Source organism: Macrobrachium rosenbergii, chromosome 39 (assembly GCF_040412425.1).
Source record: "Macrobrachium rosenbergii isolate ZJJX-2024 chromosome 39, ASM4041242v1, whole genome shotgun sequence".
In the NCBI taxonomy this organism is placed as follows: Eukaryota; Metazoa; Arthropoda; class Malacostraca; order Decapoda; family Palaemonidae; genus Macrobrachium; species Macrobrachium rosenbergii.
In genome coordinates this window covers 10,382,501-10,402,067 of record NC_089779.1, presented here as the reverse complement: position 1 = coordinate 10,402,067, position 19,567 = coordinate 10,382,501, and the positions used below count along the sequence as shown (strand labels likewise).

At 37.6% G+C, this 19,567-nt stretch overlaps 2 protein-coding genes across 2 annotated transcripts in view; one reads left to right on the top strand and one right to left on the bottom strand.

Moving 5' to 3' along the window:
• Positions 1 to 10,133: 10,133 nt before the first annotated feature.
• Positions 10,134 to 19,567, bottom strand: part of LOC136825604 (uncharacterized) — a 17,429-nt gene continuing 7,995 nt past the window's right edge. The window contains exons 3-6 of the mRNA XM_067082189.1: positions 18,583 to 18,916; positions 18,150 to 18,363; positions 16,813 to 16,945; positions 10,134 to 10,379 (exon numbers count right to left, since the gene is read on the bottom strand). Of these exons, the coding sequence (XP_066938290.1) occupies positions 10,241 to 10,379; positions 16,813 to 16,945; positions 18,150 to 18,363; positions 18,583 to 18,916 (820 nt within the window). The 3' untranslated portion in view covers positions 10,134 to 10,240. The remainder of the gene's footprint in view (positions 10,380 to 16,812; positions 16,946 to 18,149; positions 18,364 to 18,582; positions 18,917 to 19,567) is intronic.
• Positions 11,045 to 19,567, top strand: part of LOC136825729 (uncharacterized) — a 50,042-nt gene continuing 41,519 nt past the window's right edge. The window contains exon 1 of the mRNA XM_067082536.1: positions 11,045 to 11,193. The gene's annotated coding sequence lies outside the window, so the exon portion shown is untranslated. The remainder of the gene's footprint in view (positions 11,194 to 19,567) is intronic.

Genomic DNA, 19,567 nt, shown 5'->3' with positions numbered 1-19,567 from the left:
TATATATATATATATATATATATACACACACACACATATATATATAAAATATATATATATATATATATATATATATATATATATATATATATATATATATATATATATAATTTCACTGATTATTTTAACGGGCAAACAGGAAAAAGTGTATGGGCTCTTCAGTGATTAAACCCCAAATGTTCTCCTGCTAGACATTTTCTGAAACCTATCCTCCATTAGCCTCTTTTATCTACATTTCTCTTATGTCACAGCAAAACAGCGTTTAAGATGATGAAATACAGAATATAGGCCAACGGCTAAAAGCTGGGACCTATGAGGTCCTTCAGCGCTGAAAGGGAAACTGACAGTAAGAAGGTCTGAAAGGTGTGATAGGAGGAAAACCTTGCAGTTACAATGTGAACCAATTGTTAAAGACGGTGGAAAGTCAGATGGAAGGAAGAGAATATGAACGGAGGTACAGAAAAAGGAATGAAAGGTGTTGCAGCTAGGGGCCGAAGGGACGCTGCAAAGAACCTTAAGTAATGCCTACGGTGCACCACTTGAGGGGCATTGACGGCACTAACCCCCCTACGGAGAATACATCAAATGACAGGCGAGTATTTGTAATATTGTATCATGAAATACTTAAGTATGTAGCACTGCAAATTTTATCTATTTATACTAAAAAATTGGACAAAAACCACATTCATCCTTTTTCTAACTCATTCTCGACTATGATCTTAAGACTACAGGAAATTTAATATGCAAATGTAGTGAACATATTACCTAAACAACAATTTCTCATGAGATTCAAATTAATACATGAAATTAATCTCTCCTTCCATGCGTCCAACGAACAGACAAGACAGAAAAACTCCAGGACCGTTTTCAAAGCAGTGCTTCTAACTTCCTCCGGCAAGGAATGAACGCGGAGGAAGATGCGTTCCTTTTTTTTTTTTTTTTGTCTGCCGGCCACGTAACTAAATATCTGAAGACTATCCTCGAAGAAGATGCACCACTGAGATGGGGAACAGAAGTCACATTAGAACTGAGCAAAAAATGGCCCCATAGTCCGTTGCATTCATAGGAACTGGAAGTATACCTGTATTTCCAGTATTTTGCAAGGTGGAAAATAATTCACTATCTTTTCCTTGTCGTGCAGAAACACTGTAGTTCGTTCAGTCTTTCAACGAGTTTTCAATTACCGTGCACTCTTCTTGTGCTTTGTTTCACATCGATCAGTGTAATAAACAAACCCCCAAAATTCTGTAGAATGGCTAAGTGGGGCAAGTAACGAGATCGAACCCGGATGTATGGAAAGAGATTTAGGCAGTATCCGAAAACATCGACCAAGCTCCTGTTGGCCTGAGTATCGAATTATGATCACTACAGTAGATCTACAGTGCTGTGTCATCGCTGGGGGGTTGGGTAGGGCATAGGCTCGGAACCTAACACTAGAAGACTTGCTCTTTCTCTCTCTCTCTCTCCTATAAATATATATGTATGCAGGTAAATACATACACACACTTGTATATATATATATATATATATATATATATATATATATAATATGGAGAGAGAGAGAGAGAGGTTTGGCATACTGTTATTGTCTTACTGTGAAAGTGTATGAACTGGGCTAATGCTGTCGAACTTTTCTGCAGAAGGTTAATGTGACAGTGGCCATTTTGTTGAATTTTCTCTGGAAGCTACCAGGTTAGGGCAAGGCAAAAAAAAAAAACAACCAAACCCAGTTACTTCCACTGAAGCAAATTTGAATGTGGTAACTTACTGATGAGAAAACTTCAATCTCACGCAGGAGTTTTACAGGTAATTCGTCCAAAAGAAATAGTATAGAAGGGAAGTGTAACTAATTTTCTAATTCTTTTCCCCTGAAAAGGCAGCTGGATCTGAGTGTCGGCCCTTCTTACTACCCACGGATATGAAAAAAATTACCTTAACACCTTAAAAATGTCAGCATTCTGACCGAGGCATTTGATGTCCCAACTGATACAAGTCACAATAAGGTGAATCATACGGACTGATCAGTGAAAAAATAGCAAATATGCACCCATTTCCAGTAAATGATTGCTTCTGCACGTTTTCCAGCCTTCGCACATGCTGTGGAACCCGATCTGTTAACACTACGCGGCCACTGACGAAAAGGAGTTGTATGAATTAGGGACATGAGATGCCGAACGAAATTGGTCCTAATGTCTATACTCTCACTTGGCTCGTAAGTATAGAATATAATTACCGCTCCTCCCATGAAGCATGCCTTAGATCATACTACACTGGAGAATATACAGTACTATCGTACAATACACCTGGTGACTAATACTGCTTATATCTTATCTGGTTCAATACTGAATGAGAAAACAAGAGGCTTCAGAGTCAGAGCGCATCTTCCTCTGCATTCATGCTAAACAGGGCTTCAACATTAACATTTAGTGCTAATCTAATGAAGTTTGAGCATGAATTACGTTTCATCCCTAGCATATTCAGTATATGAAGAAAAGAGAGTACTATATAATAAAGTTTAATCTTTACCCTTTTGGGTCAAAAACTTACATGATTACAGCTACAGCCTTCATAAGGTTTTAGCAATTTTTTTTTAAATTGCGAATGTCCATCAAATAGATACGAGAGCTGTCAAGGAATCTATCAATACCTTTATAAACTGATGACTTATTAATGCTAGAAATAATGCTCGTAGATTTTGAATTACTAACATGTTTATTGATTGAATCAATACAGTACCATTACGCTGTTCATTCATTTCACACTGCTACAGGTACTGTACGTCCAGCTTCCTCCCAATATAAATAGAGGTGACAACCTTAATCTTCTCCTAGAATTGTAATTGCAAGCAAAATCATAATGGCCAAAAGAACGAATCTAGCCTCCTACGTCAGATGAAAGGACCCATTCCTCCTGACGATACTCAGCTCCTTCAATTCACCAGAGAGAAGTACAGTACTGTTGTCTATATTTTGTCTTTCCTGCCATTGTTGACAGTTTTCTTAAATGCTGAAAATGCTCCATAAGTGACCTGTAACAATTTCATATAGGCTAATTGAGACAGAAGCTGCTGATATTGAAATCTGCCCCTCAGCTGACAAAATGCATTTCTACTTCATGAAACCAAGTTGTCGTATAAGTTGTTTTCAAATTGCAGTAAACTGTTGACTCAAATCATTTATCAGAATACAGAAAGGCATTAACCTCTCGTAATTAATGACCAGCTTCTTATATTTTCCCAGCCATCAACTCTTTGGAAACCTTCCATGTAATATAAACATGACAGAGCGGTCTTTTAGCATCCCACCTGTCATAACGCTGTATCTGAATATAAATGCCATCAACTCTACGAGCTTTCCGACCATTTACGTTTGATTGCTCTACTTTCTTTCATCCTAAATAACAGTTTTTACTACCTTTCAAATCTACTTCTTCTAGGGCTGCTCAAAATTTTAGGGGACACGATCACGCAGTCAATTCTAATAAGCACATAACTGCATCTTTCATTTCGGGAACCATTTCATTATACCTTTTCTTTAGGCACCTATTTCTATCCAATACAAATTTTGCTCCCAACACTTCATTTGATCTAGTTATACTTCTATAATTTTCTTCTTTGCTTACCCATTCTTCCTCTTGTATTCGTGTTTCTAGCCACGTTATTTTACAAGTATGTTTCAAAGGTATTCCTCGTTTATTTCAATTTTGAACTGGTTTTTCTTGACATCTCTAATATTTCATTTTACTGGGCTTCCAAGATTTTCAATGAATTAAAAATACAAAATGCCAATCTATGAACACTACTTGAAAATGTGTTCATTTTAGATATATTATTCCCCCTAGTATTCAGCCATAATCCTTAACTGCCAATAACGAGAATCACATGGAACACATACATCGGTCGTGGGTAGGCTAATCAGTTGGAATTACCTGAATGAAGTTATAAAAGCTATCTTCTGTGATGAGCTTCCAGGATTCTTTGTAGAGGCGCAGGCCCTTGATGGAGTGTACATTTTGAACACTGGATCTAGAACTCCTCAGTGGCTGGGAGGGACCCCTGGTGGAAGTTGACGAGAAGTTGCTCTCTAGACTCTAGAAGAAGAGCAGGTTTCGCCTGGATCTCTAATAACTGTCTCGCCACTTTTCCATATATGTCCAACAAAAATTGGAATATGAAAATTCATCATTTCTATGAGATTCCATTGAGAACTTCATCAATGTACAATCATTGTGCCACAAAATCAAAGTGAATTAAAATCAACGCCACTTCCAGTCTATTGAATGGTATTGCGAGAGACATGCATACTAGGCTGTGAGGTAATATACTTGTAATCATTGCCTTAATGATTCCTTGAAATATCTCATTCTTCCCATTACAGACGATTTTGGTGAAGTTTGAAAACAAACCGGACAATGGGTTTTTCTTGCCTATAAGAGGATTTAACGGCCTGATGAAGTCCAGAGATTTGGATCAAAGGATGCAAATTGGTCTCCCTATTTACCAGCCAGCTCAGTGCTTACCCTTAGTGACTCTACTTCTGGCAATTAATGTTACTCATGTCAATCTAATATTGCTTGATGTTGAAGGTAAGTGATATCTATTCTAAATAAAAACGCAGACGTCTACTAGCTTTATAAAGATTTTAAAATCTCTTTACTAACCTAGTTTTCAGTTCATTGTAGATCTCTGGATAATCTGTACTAAGAATGCTTAATTGTATAAAAAGCCAATTTTCTTTGTCCCCTAACTTAGGTGTGGAGATGGATGTTCTTAATTCATTCTTCAGCTCCAAAGGAACTATCACTGTGGATGTCTGGATTGTTCAGCACAGACACCCAAATTCCAATTTGCAAGATGATGAAGTAGACCAAGACTTCATCTACTGGTATGCCATGTTAATCTTCTTTTAACTCTGACGGACAAACAGAAAACTAGATTTTAATAAACCTCTAACTGAAAAAATATCCAGATCCTGCTTTTACACATGCTTTATCTTTGACTGCACAAAGATGTAGAATATAATATGTTTATACTGTTTTGGTTGAGTTCAGGAATAACTCCCGAAAAATAAGACAACTGCCCCTATGCATACCACTGAATTTCCCAATTCAGTGGTATGGAGTTCAAGCCCCACTCACAACATGATAGACTATACTGGTAAACAAGAAACTTGCTGTCCTAGTGAGCTAGGGATGAAAGGTTTGGGAGAACCCTTAAGTTTGCCTCCTGAGCCAATGGCAGCTGATGCCGCCTGGTTTTCTGCTTTTATTTTGATGGGAGAGCTATGGGTTTTCTTTAAATGGTTTGTATAGTATAGGCTGAGCTTTTGCTTCTCAAAATTCGTAAATGCATGGGCCCTACGATCTGAAGCAGACCAGGTTTGACTTATACCAAGTTTTAATAAGAAACAAGCCCCTGTATCAAGGGTTTATGCTGTCAGTGCACCTCACGAGGTGCAAACTAGGCATTACTTAAGGTTCTTTGCAGCATCCCTTTGGCCCCTAGCTGCAGCCTCTTTCATACCTTTTACTGTACCTCCGTTCATATTCTCTTTCTTCCATCTGACTTTCCACTTTCTCTAACAATTTTTTCACAGTACAACTGCGAGGTTTTCCTCCTGTTACACCTTTCAAACCTTCTTGCTGTCAATTTCACATTCAGCACTGAATGACCTCATAGGCCCCAACACTTGGCCTTTGGTCTAGATTCTAAATTCCAATTCCAGCTGATGATATAGACTTGGTTGAGGTTGGCAGTTCCTCATACATTTACTAATGGGAGTTGAGAGAGTAATTCCTGATTGTATTGTATTAATTTATAATACGCTGGAATGTTGCTGTGGCATCCTTCAAACCAAATGTCATCACAGTACGTTCAAATGGTCCTTGGTCATTTCCAATGCTGAAATTTCACAGACCCGATCTGGAAGAAGAACATTTTTATATCCCTAAAACTCATATTCTGTGATTTCTCTATCATTACCAATGGTATCAAGATAGTCCTCATAACGCAGTAAGAGGAGCGATTCAGACTTTGCGGCTGCGTTTATCCTAACATATCTGCTGAGGGCTATAATCAACCCTAAGGTTGGGTTAGGCTAGGGGATGAGAAATGAAGTTAGGCTAGCACTTCTTTCTGTTTGTGCTGAGCCTCTCATCATTGCCAAGGGAGTGTGATGTCAAAAACACTTTAACTTTCAGGATTAAAAGTAATTCAAATTCAAAACACAGGATAAAAATGTATGCCACCTTGCTGATCTTTATTGTACCAAGACCTAGTTACACTTTCGTAGCCTCAATGCCAACACATAATTTTCATGAACCAACATCAACGACAACTCGACAAAACCAAGAGCATCTACTTTTGATATCATTTATTAATGAACATGGTAAAAAACGCTTTGGTTATTTGCAAGTTAAGGAAAGCCAATGAGGCCTAGCACGGCCTGCACGTTTTGCAAGTTACACAGGTACAATTTAAGCTTATGCCTGTACGATAAACTAACAAGAGTACCAAATTAGCCTAGGTCCATTAAAAGCAGCATTATCGAGCAAAAGTTACACTTGAATTGCCACAAATTTGGTTTGTTTGTGCTAGCTGTCTTCCAATTTCGTCAAAATTTTTAGGCCCAGAGCTTAAGTTCTTATCGGATAGGTTAAACAAACTTAAGCCTCCAGTGAAATTTGCGCAGCAGGCTAGGCTAGTTTTACCATTTTTATTACTAAAAGAAAAGTTAACTTACGTACAAAATCTTCACTTCATCACAAATGAGAAAATCCTATGGGAGTAATCCGATGCACACCCCGGACAATAACCTCCCTTTTAGTACGTAATTTCTGGGGCAACTGTTGGTCACTTGTGACTTCTCACAGCAGCCATCATTAGAAAACATCAGCTCTAAAAATGGTCTTGTTCGAATCTCTCTCATCCCATCGTAGGCAGACTAGCTTTAGGATGGAGCCTAATTGCACTCAAAAGTACGGTACACATTTCATCCATGCTAAATCCCATTACTAATATTGTGTTCGTACAAAAATCGAAAATGCTCGATATGACTTCGTTGTCAATCGATGACGGGTGACTTTTCTCAGAACGGAATAGAATTAACACAAGCGTTACACGAACTGAAACTCAACATCTTATTCACAAAGTACCTCTTCAAATGTGAGACAACACGTAATTTATTCCGTTATTAATGATGTTTCATAAAGGCTTATTAATGAATGGGTTAAATATATGAAAGTACGATTGCCTTACCTCATAGAGGTAGGATATCTGGGAAATCGACCACAGGCAACAAAGTTTCTGTCTTGTCAAATTTTCCGCCACTCTCTCCAGGCAGAAGTGAGTGATGGTCCAGTTCAAAATGTACAGTAATTTATTATCAGTAAACTATTCATAAGTGTAGAAACGGTTAAAAAACTCAAATAAAAAATTTTGGTATAAAAATTTCGTTCTACAAGTGCTGTTTTCCTCTCTTGCAGTGTGAATGTACATAGCGGAAAAATTTTCCACCTTTTCCGTCGTCTTTCTCGGACGAATTTTCGTCAAATCCAGCTCTGCGAGTCTGCGTTGTCAGCGTCACTGTGAAGGACTGTCATTGGAGGTCTGATGTAACTGTTTCTCATTTATTTCAGTAAACTAACTTTGGGATCGGGATTAATTCAGTCTCTCTTGAGTTACTCGCAGAAATCGTTCTGCTTAGGATCAACTTGCATTTGGTATATAAAAATTAGAACACATTCTGTAAATGTTATCTTCTCTTGATAATACGAGATGGACTCGAAAGGCACAAAGCATGCATTACAACAACCAAGAAATATAACCGATTGACTTACGTTTGATAAAGGTATAGTTTTTCCTAAGATACATTAAAATTCTTCATTTTTAAGCTTTTAGACCAAGAGGCTAAATGTTCAAGACCTCCAACATTGACATAATGAATATAAATAAAACTACACTGTTCTGATTTATATTGCGGGGTAGCCTATACAACGAATGCCAAATTACTTAGAAGGTTATCGTGACATTACTCGTCAGTTCATGCTCAATTTTTTATATTCACATATAGCATCCTGATGCCTTCGGTGGTCCAACCTCGACCCATTTCGTGGTCAGCGGTAAAACTATAGTTTTGATTTGAATAAGAGCAAAGCTAATTTTTTCCAATAATTTTATAAATGCACACACACAAGTAAATTCAAGTAAACTTTTCATGACCTTGAATGGGAAAATAAAAGTTGAAACATAATATCTACCTTCTTTAGACCTTTGTGACTTTTCTTTATGAAGCTTAATTTCTGCACTCAAGAATTTCACGTCTAGACTGAGAAATAATGAGAACTGCGGAATCGATACCTTTTTCATAGCAAGTGACCTCAAGTTCAGCGGCCAGTTGTGGGCTGATTAACCATAGGTCTAAACCAGGTCTCTTCAGCATGTGCTCATCGATGTTATCTTTACTTACAGGCTGTTACAGGAAAAGCAGCTCTTACTGGTTGTCTCTCAGCTCAATCTGTTGCATTTCTAGTGTCTCTCCTTGTTTGTCAGTGGAGGTGAAAATTGGAGGAAGATGAAGTTAAAGAAGTTGGACAGTTATTTAGGAGGAGACTTATCAGAGGGACAAATTAAAAGTACAATGCAAAGAGCAATGAAGTAATGTCTAAGAATGGAAACTGCAAAGAACCTTCAATACTACCTACAGTGCGCCTTTGAGGCTCGCTACTGGCAGTATCACCTTATTGGGAATTTTTGTCAGGAAAATGTCCCATCAACAAATACCATCGTCAATTCCCAAACCTCATGTTATGGAATCTGAAATTGCTTGGCAATAGTAAAAGTGAAAGTGCTACCAACTCCCTAGCGGTATTGATGGAACCATCTACTCGAGTTGTTCCTTGCACATATTGACAGAGCAATTGTGTTCCCATGCTAGTTTGGGCATGGTATCTCTAAGGTATAACACAAGCTCAGTACTTTCTACAGGTACCTAAATTATGCAAACATTCGAGTCCACGGAACTGCACATATCTAAATCCATGTAACGTACTGGATTTAATTTGATTTGATGTTATGAAATTTGGCTGTCAGGCCAAACACTGGGGCACTTTCATCCATTCAGAGCGCAAGACACAAAAAAAATGAGCTGGAGAAGCTGGGCAGCAAGGTGAAGAGATCCAGAAAACAAAAGAGAGGAAGTACTGGGATCTACAGGTGGAACTGGGAGAAAACCCGACAGTTGCAGTAGAAGTAACAGCTACAGGTATTGGACAGCAAGATTGAAGAAAGGAAGCAGGAATGGAGGTAAAGTACAAGGCTAAACAGTGGACGCAGCTAGGAGCCGAACTGAGGCTGCAAACACCTTTAGCAATGCCTGTTATGCACCACGTGAAGTGCATGACAGCCTTACCCCTTACAAGGATAGCCTAAAGTCGATCATGATGGCTCACACGATCACTACTACAATGTTTAACAACAAATTTCAAACCAGACATTGAACTGAATGACTTGATATATCAGTTTATGCGGTACTTATCTTTTTATTAGGATTGAATGAATGGTGATGCACCACAGATTGAATGAATATAGAAAAAAATCAGTTTCCTGCTCATGCAATTAGTTGAACGGGTATTTTAAGAAATAATTTTCAGAATCATGAAAGCGTCCATTCAATAATAATACTATTATTTTTCATTAAAGCCCCTTTTCCCCTTTCGGAGGACTGGTGCATGCAAGTGTTTGGGGGTAAGGTTGCTAGCCTCCAGCCCTCTTTCCTGAAATGATGAACTTAGCAAACTTTTTCATTTCAGATATACCATACACAAGTTTTTTTTATAGACTGGTGTACATTTGATTAGTGTCATCAGGGGGCGAAATGGGGGTACTAGGAGTATCGGTGGAATAGCAGTGGTATACGGTATTTCGATATGCCTTATTATCTCCGTAGGTGGGTAGTGTCGACAGTACACCTCACGCGGTGCACTTTAGGCATTACTTATGGTTCTCTGCAGCTCTCCTTCGGTCCCTAGCTGTAACCCTTTCCATTCCATATGCGCAGTTGTGAGTATTAATACTATTCTTCCTTCGGAACATTCCCGTAACTTTTTCATATAACGTCAAGGGATCCATGGAGCAATAAGTGTAAAGGGCAATAAATCATCAATAGATATATAGCTGAAAATATCACAGCCTGTAATCATTTTAGAGGCATTCAAAAAATTCGTATCATTTGCGCTGTTTCCTTCAGAATTTTTTAACGAATTTGGACGGTCTGGATAACAAAGCTTTGTCGTAAATGCTGGAACCATTTCGAATAAAGACGTAGTCTTTTGGGGTATAGACGCTGCTGAAGGTGTACAAGGTATAGCCCTTGGACTGGAACCTGAAATAAAAAAGGATGTAATTAATTTTAAAACATTACTAAATACACCGCACCATGAAAAAGACTTTAAAATTGCTTACCATGAAAAAAAGACTTTCAAGTTAATCCACAACTGGAGTGTCTCATATAGCAGATGGTGGCAATGCTTCTTTTCCCGAATATAGCTTTTGCTTATGCTTTATCATTTTTATTAAATGCGCCATGTAATTTATTGCAGATTACATGTTCATGCATTCCTTTTTGTAACCATAGGCAGTAATATTTTACGCTCAGCATTTGGTTTACATTCCTATTTTTGTTTTGATCTAATTCATTTCTCATTATATTATGTTTGTCTCTGTTATCACCAGTATTTCTTATAACCAAGGTAATATATCTTACGAAAACCTTTCAAATAATTCGAAAGGTATTTACTAGAAGACCAGAAATGGATCTGGGAAAAAAATGGTATTTAGGTTTTGGGACCAGGTCAAGATCAAAGGATATTTGGCTAGATTTCTCTCTTATAGATAAGCATTCAACAAGATTAGTTCCTTTACCAATACTAAGTATATTTTCCATTCCGAAGATATTATAAACACCTCTGTAATGCGTTTTGGCTTAGAAATGAATTGTATGACTTTTCCAATGGAAGTTGGAACTATTTCCGCTTTTGGAAGTCTTTCACAGTCGGTGACCTTGTTGGCAGTGATTGTGTGTGACCGTCTAGACTGCTCCATATCTATGAGTGAATATTCATTTCAGATTTTGTGGATAACAGAGTTGAGTTGCTGAGCATGCACATATTTGCAATATAATCTGGAGAACCTGAGTCGTAAGTAAAAGCTTAATATTATTAGTGAATATAGTAAAGATGATGTTGCTTGGTGTTTCAACAGTAAGCCTACCGTCGGGCGGCTTTTAAACAAAAAGTAAAGGAAACAAAAGACAGCTGCTCAGACAAACCCCTATTTGGAATGTAATAAAATTAGTAATTAAAGTGGTATCGTTACTACTTGAAAATGTTCATTTATGTGATAATGGGCGGGGGTTAGCTTAGTTTACAAACGTAGGCCGATGATAGGCCTACACACGTGACTGATCAAGAAACCAGTGTAGGCTGTGAGGCCAAAATGGCGTGATTTTTCTTAGAAATTCGGATAGTGTTTTTTTTTAGGATATCCATAGGTAATGTCAAAACTTGTTACATATTTCTTTTCGACCAGCTCATTTTTTTATGACATTGGGTTCTGTTTTGAGTTAGGCCTGCAGTTTTGGAATGGCTTACCTTCATTAAACTACAACCTTGGGATCCAGAAACGTTCCTAGGCATATGTCCTCTAACTTCATGGTACCAGCGCAAAGTGTGTTTGGTAAATACTCTGGTAGAACTAAGTATTAACTCCACGTCGGGTATTACCTTGGAAATTGACTATCTATAGCATTTTGGTTGCTTATCAAGAATTTACCGTTATTTTTTGTCGTTCGACTGTAATTAACCTCAGGATTGATTATATTTTTGCTATTGCGCATGCACAGGTTTATAGGGGAACCTTTGGGAAAAAGTGTTTCCTTTACCGAGGCCCTCTGCCCCCCCCCCCAGCTAAGTGACACAGCCTATTAGGTCAGGTTAGGTTAGGTAGGGTATGTTAGGTTAGTATAGTTTCTTTTATAATAGGTTTCCTTAGCTAATCCCGTCTTGAGCATATGGCTCCCTAACGTCTCGCGTATTCGCGGAACCGTTCCATACAGTCTGTGCGGAGCTAATAGTTAGAAATACCACCTTAAGCTATATCTGGCAGTTGTAGAGGACCCTAGTGGGAAATCAGGGTTTTTGAGCCAAGGGAGGGAAAACCATAAACGACTGAATCGCACTAACAGGAATGGTCACAATGGCGCTCTCAAGGTAAGCAGTCAAAAAAATATATGGTTCATGCGAGTCATCAGTACAAATTGCCAAATACATTATAGGAATGGCAGTAACAAGGGTATATCCAAACTTAACCTAATCTGTGGTAAAGGGCTTACTCTTTCAACTTATCGTGACCTAGTGCACGCGATTAAGTATAATGTAGGAATGCTTCTTAACCTAACCTTCCTTAACCTAAACTGACCCAAGGACCTATAAGTCGGATCGAAATACAGGGGTCCAACTAGTGTACCCAAACTGAGGGTAAAGACCTTTGAAATTCTTTTATTCTTTGAAAATCTTTTATGCTTCTGAATTTCATCTGAGCCATGAAACCATTTTCCTAGAAAGTGAATGAGTTTTGCTGTATAGGCAGACCTCGGTAGTGAGACTTTATCATGGAGCATTGTTCCAGTAATGATATGGAATTACTTTTTTTTGCATAGGTCATATAGAGGGAAAATATCAATGTGTTGAAAAATAACTTAGCCTTTTCGTATTATAATATAGAGGGAAAATATCAGTGTGTTGAAAAATAACTTAGCCTTTTCATATTATAATATATCTGTAAGATTACGTAAATTTTTATTGATAAAAAAAATTTCATAGATAACACTCACCCTTTAATATAACCTAACCCTACTGTATGTCTAGAAGTTGTGGGAGACCTTGGAAAGGGAACGAAAATTTTTGGGTTGGGAAGAACAGAAATTGATGAATAGTTATAACAACAAGTGCAAAATATAAGCCAAAGCAAGAAAAACACCATGTATGTTGGTTTAGATCAAGCTGACCTTATGCTAGCAAAGGTAAGGCATTAAAAAGGATAACTAAGCATAATGTGGCCCTATAGATTGATTACAGTCAGCCATGGAGTGCCAGTTACTATATGGTTGGATGCTTTGCTTATGTTATCGTAGTTAAGGTAAGGTTGGGTTAGGATATATCCTTGTAAATACTAGTACAGGTACCACCCTTTTTAGCAAAGATGAAGGGAGCCCTGCCCCCAGCCAGGTAGGGTGTTTATTCCTAGCTTAGGTTATGTTATGGATGGTCACACACATATGAATGTATGTATATGTATGTCCATCAAAAATTTCTGTTAATTTGGTCATTTGAGCAGAGACTTTAAATCTGTATCATGGGTTTATCTTAATATATAATTACAGTCAATGTTAATAGGTCTTTAACAAAATAACCTAATATAATCCTGTCTTCAAAATAAAATGGATTTTAAGGATCTAGCATCCCTGGTTTCTCATGTGCAATGTGGATGTGTATATATATGTATGTATGTATGTATGTATGTATGTATGTGTATCTATATATATATATATTATAAAAAATATATATATATATATATATATATATATATATATATATATATATATATATATATATATATATATATATATATATATATATATATATATATGTATAATGTATAAATGGGATGTGTATACTATAAAAATGATAGTACTATACTACAAATTAGTAGGGAAAAATTTGGTAAAACGTTAGACATTAAAAACCAAGGAAAAACTTATAGGATAGTATGTATGCATTTTAGTGTGTATTTACTGTATATATATATGGATGTTTAATTTACATACATATATATACACATATATAATGTGTAACACACTAAAAATGCATAGGCCTACATACTAACCTGAAGGTTTTTTTTTTTTGCTTTTTTCATGTGCAATGTTTTACCAAATTTTTCTCTACTAATCTGTACTGGAGAACCACTACTTTTATAGTAAACACATCCCATTTAAGCTAAATGTATATAGGTATATATAAAGATATATTTATCTTTATATATACATACACCACCCTACTTATGAACGAGTTATGTTTCGGAAGGCCGTTTGTATGTTGAATTGGTTACTGTACTCTTCATACCTATTTAAGTAAAGTATGATATAAAGTCAATACCGTACTGTATGTTTTTTTTCATCCCGAAACACAGTACACTGTACATACATTACTGCATGTACAGAATAGTTGTGCAAAACAAAACATGAACTTACGGTTGGCGTAGGTAGCGCTCTGAGCGCAATTTTAATTTGCGATCCCGTTTGTTTGTACAGTACTGTATCTCTGAATGTTTGTAAGTTGAATGCTCATAAGTAAGGTGGTACACACACAGGCACACACATAGCCTATATAGTATATATATATATAGAAAGATATTTATATTTATGTATACTATATATTTATATACATAATTTATATATACTGTAAGCTTATATGTATATATAAGTATATATATATATATATATATATATATATGTATATATATATATACATGTAAATATGTGTGTGTGTTCAAGCATAACTCTGAAATGTGTAGAGCAATTTCAACCAAACTTGATGTACATATGACTTACTATCTTGAAAAGAATACTGTAGGGGTAATACATCACTAGCATCAAAGGGGGTGGGGGTGGGAAGGTCTTCCCTGAAACGGGGCTGGTTCTGCCCGTAGACTTAGAAACTAAATAAACTCTAGGAATTTATCATACTTCATTTCGGTATACAGTACATAAGGCTTACTATCTGGAAAAGAATACTGTGGGGGTAAGACATCACTGGCAACAAAAGGGGTGGGGGGGTGGGAAGTGGGTGACATGTAAAAATAACTGAAAACGACAGATATTAGTGTCTAATCTTTAGTTTTCAAGGTTGCTGAGATGAATGGTGACACTCCCGATGCCCTTCATGTCCAAGTTCAGCCCTGATAGGAAGAGGGGGTGAGAAGAAGTGAAAAATAAAATGTCAAAAATGACATAGATAAGTGTCTAATCCATAGTTTTGGAGGTCACTGAGATGAATAGTAACACTCCCAATGCCATTTAAGTCCAAGTTCAGCCCCAATAGGAAGGTGGGGGGAGGGGGCGGCGGTGAAGGGGTGAAATATAAAATCTCAGAACTGCTGGGCAATGTAATTGAAGCAACTATCTTAACAGGAAAGGGAGAGAGTGAGAGGGAGAGGAAATGAGAGATCAGAGGGGCGTATTAGGGATGAGAAAGAGGGAAAGAGTGAGGGAGAGTTGGAGAGAGAGACAGGGAGGGAGAGGGAGAGGAGAGGAAGCAGGAGCGTCATTTCAGATTTGGGGCAAAGAAGGGTTTGGAGAGCGAAGCGTGCTTAATCAGCTGGGGTTTTTTTGATTTTGAAGTATTTTTGTGCTTTTTGAAGCACAGAAAATAGATATAACTTAATGTAATGACACATTTGAATTTCGGTAGGAATAATGGAAAACCAGCTGCTGTTACTTCTTGGTGGCTTGTCGGGGTGAGGGGGGCCAAGTTGAGGGTGGGGGGGAACTTGAGTCTTGGGGGCAGTTGCCTGCCCAGCCCCCTCCAAATGATGCCCCTGAGAGGAAGTGACAGAGAGGGAGAGGAAGTGATAGAGAGAATAGAGGGGTTGTTAGGGAGGAGAAAGAGTTGGTGAGAGAGATATAGAGAGAGAAAGGGAGAGAGAGAGAGAATAGAGGGGGTGTTAGGGAGGAGAAAGAGTGAAAGAGAGAGAGAGAGAGAGAGAGAGTGAGTTTATCGGTTGTCATTCAGAGTTTTCCCCGGGCAGCGCCGGGTTGGTCAGCTAGTATATACAAGCATTCATAATTCTTAGTGTCTACAAGTTTTCTATTTATTTTTCCCCATATTGGTAAGAAGCAGCTAGGCAGTGCCTGTAATGAAACCTTTAAAACTATGACTCCTGATTACTACAGTACATTTTATTTTTTAGTTATTTTTGGTTCGAACTAGTATGGAAATGCATGAAATCCTTCTAGTGGTAATAAGTTTATAGGCTGGAACTAGATTTTATTTATTTATTCATGTTTTATTTAACTTTCGCGGCTCGGTGTTTACATGCAAAAATTTGCTCTTAAATCCTAGTGTAATTTAACCGTCCTAATAGGTCCAGCATTCCATGAAGCCAGCGACTTGTAATCGTTACAATTTGATAACCTGCTAAGATTCCCCCCACAAGTAAACATGGTACAGGTGTCATGTTTCGCATTTGTTATTATTAGATGTTTAAAGGGCTGTTGGTAGGTAGTTTGCAGTGCGTAAAACCACTCCCAATTATGGCTTCTAATCTGAAACTTTAGTTAAAGCAAACCTAATATCCCGTACTCAGTGTGTGTGTGCGCGTGCGTGTGCGTGTGCTGTTAACGTTTTGCTTATACATAGAAAATACGTTCAGGTGTTCAGGTAGGCTATGACGATGAAGAAAAATAAAGAGTAGCAAGTTATGTCCACGTCATACAACAATAATAGTTTCGTATACCGACACAAGTAGAGAAAGAAAATGTATATTTGATGGATGTAGACACGGTAACAAAAGTACCACGTATTAGACCCCTAGTGACGCAACTGATAAGTGTGTTTAAAGCTTTTAGAACGGTTAGCTTTATGCTATAACTTAACCATATATTGTTACATTTTGCGAACATCTCAATGAAGTTCTTGATATAATTCCGTCAGTCTACCCTCTAACGTCTGAAATTGAAGAAAACGTAGATTATCACATACCAGTAAATGAAATCAGGGTCCACTATGTCAGTTCCTAGTTTGGCCTTCGGATGTTTGTGCTCTACAACCCAGACATCTACCGTTAAGGACACTTGAGAACTGAAGAACGTCGTAAGGATATCCATTTCCCCTCCTGTGTCAGATGACAAGAGTTGAAAATGATGACAAGATTGGAACCCTGAAGAAATTAAGACAACAAACGTAAATTGTTCATATTCCCTCACTGATATTTCATAAAGCATCGAAACACGACGGTCTGAATTCATTTCCCCGTCTTTGGTGTTTAGCAGGTCCATTGCGGGGTATCATTTACGCCCGTCGATGACCAAATGACGAACGTTCTCGAACCCCAGAATGTATTTTAACCTCTGTATCATAGATATTCGTAGTCTTGGGGTTGATTTCCCCAGATTGAAAGTCCAGTAGGGTAGATTTTTACTCACTTTTTTTTTTTTTTGGTCCATCTCGTAGCCAATCTACAAAATTCTATGGAAAATTTGTCTTTTGTCTGGTTCAGTGAAAAATTATGTGCATTTTGGCTGATGTGATAAATATTCATCCACGATATGTGCCTACGAAGAGTTAACTTATTGGAATTTTATAACCAACGAGAAAATGTAAAAGTTTACAATAAATATTGTAGCAGCATTGAGGAACTTAGGAGTATTTATTGATAATATATTATCGATGAAGAACCATATATTGCATATTACAAAAACCTGTAACTATCATATTAGAAACATTGCATTTATTAGAATATACGTAGACGAAGATACTCTGAAAACAGCAATATGCAACCAAATACTTTCGAGGCTTGACTACTGCAACGTTATATACTACGGTCTCCCTAACTACCTACTAAGAAAATTGCAAGGAGTACAAAATAGAGCCGTCAGGTTAATAAAAGGATTACGTTCCCGTGACAGAGTAACCCCAGCACTAATTGAGCTGCATTGGCTCCCAGTAAAAGTTAGGATAGAATATAAAATACTACTCAGTCTTTAAAGCACTAAAATATGATGAACCAACATATTTGAGAAACTGCTTAAGCTTCTTTAGACCCGAAATGAATATTGTAGTCAGACATGCAAGCGACAACACCGTTTCAAAGGAAAACCTTAATTGAATCCACAGGGGAGCATAATAGGTGTTAAAGAATGCAGTGAATTTTGGATTTTTCAGAAAAACCCGTTCAGGTCAGTTCAGTTATTTTTGGCGAAATATAAACCAAGGCAAGTTTTCGTAATGCCTTAAAGATCTCTAAAAATAAACCCGACTCATCGGGAACAACTTAGCTTCGAGATAAGGGTAGCTAGGACCCCATGGGAATAACTTACCCTCAACATCAAGAGAGATCAAGTTGACATGATTGACATTCATTGCCAAGAGAAGAGTTGTTAAGGGAAGGCACTGAACCGGCTGATAGACTGGAAATCCATGTTGCATCCTCTCTTGCAAGTCATTAGATCCTATCAGGGCGTTGAAACCTCTTTTAGAGAGCGCCGATCCCTCTTTGGCGTTCTGGTGGTTCGTAAATTTGACCAGCGTCGTCTGGAATGATTGAGGATTGAGTCCATTCTGTCGTCACAGTAACAATTTATATTCAGTAAGAATTACCTAATAATCGATAACCTGCTTCTGTGAAGATTTTTTTCACAACGTGAAATTCATATTTCATATTAAAGGACAAATCACTGCTGCAAGGAAGGAATTAATGTGTCAAGAAGCGCAGATCTGGTATGATTTTTGTAAAACATAACTGGTGCCTACATGATGTGGATATGGAGAAGTTGCAAAACAAGTATTGGAGGTCCAAGCTTTCCTGTTTTTCTTCTTCAGTCTAGAGAACAAGTCTTCGTCAGCCTCTACCAGAAGCCCCTCCCACCCTCTGAGACGTTCCAGGTCCAGGGTATTCGAGTTGAACTCGCCATCGAAGGCTCCTGCTTCGACAAAGAAGCCTGGAGGCATATTATCGAACAAGAGCCTCATCACTTCGTCTATGAACATCCAGCTGAGGTGAGACTTTCGGTACGAGTTGTATTCCCAGGAGCTAATGTTATCAAGATTTAGGTGGTAAGCATCTCGACCAGGAGGAACCAGGAACCTGGAAAGAAGTGGACGAATAAATGATTTGTTGCTGGTACCTGTTTTTTGTAATTAAGTTTGGTCTTATTATTAGCATCTTAGAATTCTGTAACACCGTATATACAGTAAAATGACACACGTCAATATTTTTGGACAAAAAATACGACTCGTATTTTATTCCAGTCTCTCTTTTATCCATGGTATCTATTTGAGTCTCCCTTTTATCCATGGTATCTATTTGAGTCTTCCTTTTATCCATGGTATTTATTTGAGTCTACCTTTTGTCCATAGTATTTATTTGAGTCTTCCTTTTATCCATGATATTTATTTGAGTCTACCTTTTATCCATGGTATTTATTTGAGTCTTCCTTTTATCCATGGTGGTTCTTTTTATACTCTAATGAATTAATATGACAGTATTGTTCTGCCATAAAATGTTCCCTCATACAAACTACGCCCCATGGTTTCTTTTGTAAATATAAGGATAGACTGGACCCTCTGAAGACATCGGATACGGTGTATATATTTTCTCGCCCCAAATATAGTCTTTGGAAATATGTCGGTGCCCCTTGGAGGCTGTTGAAATTCCGCATCGATTGTCACAGAGGCGTCAGCTATCGCTCTTGTGTCTAGTTATCCAATCCAGAATTTTCAGATATTCGTGAGAATG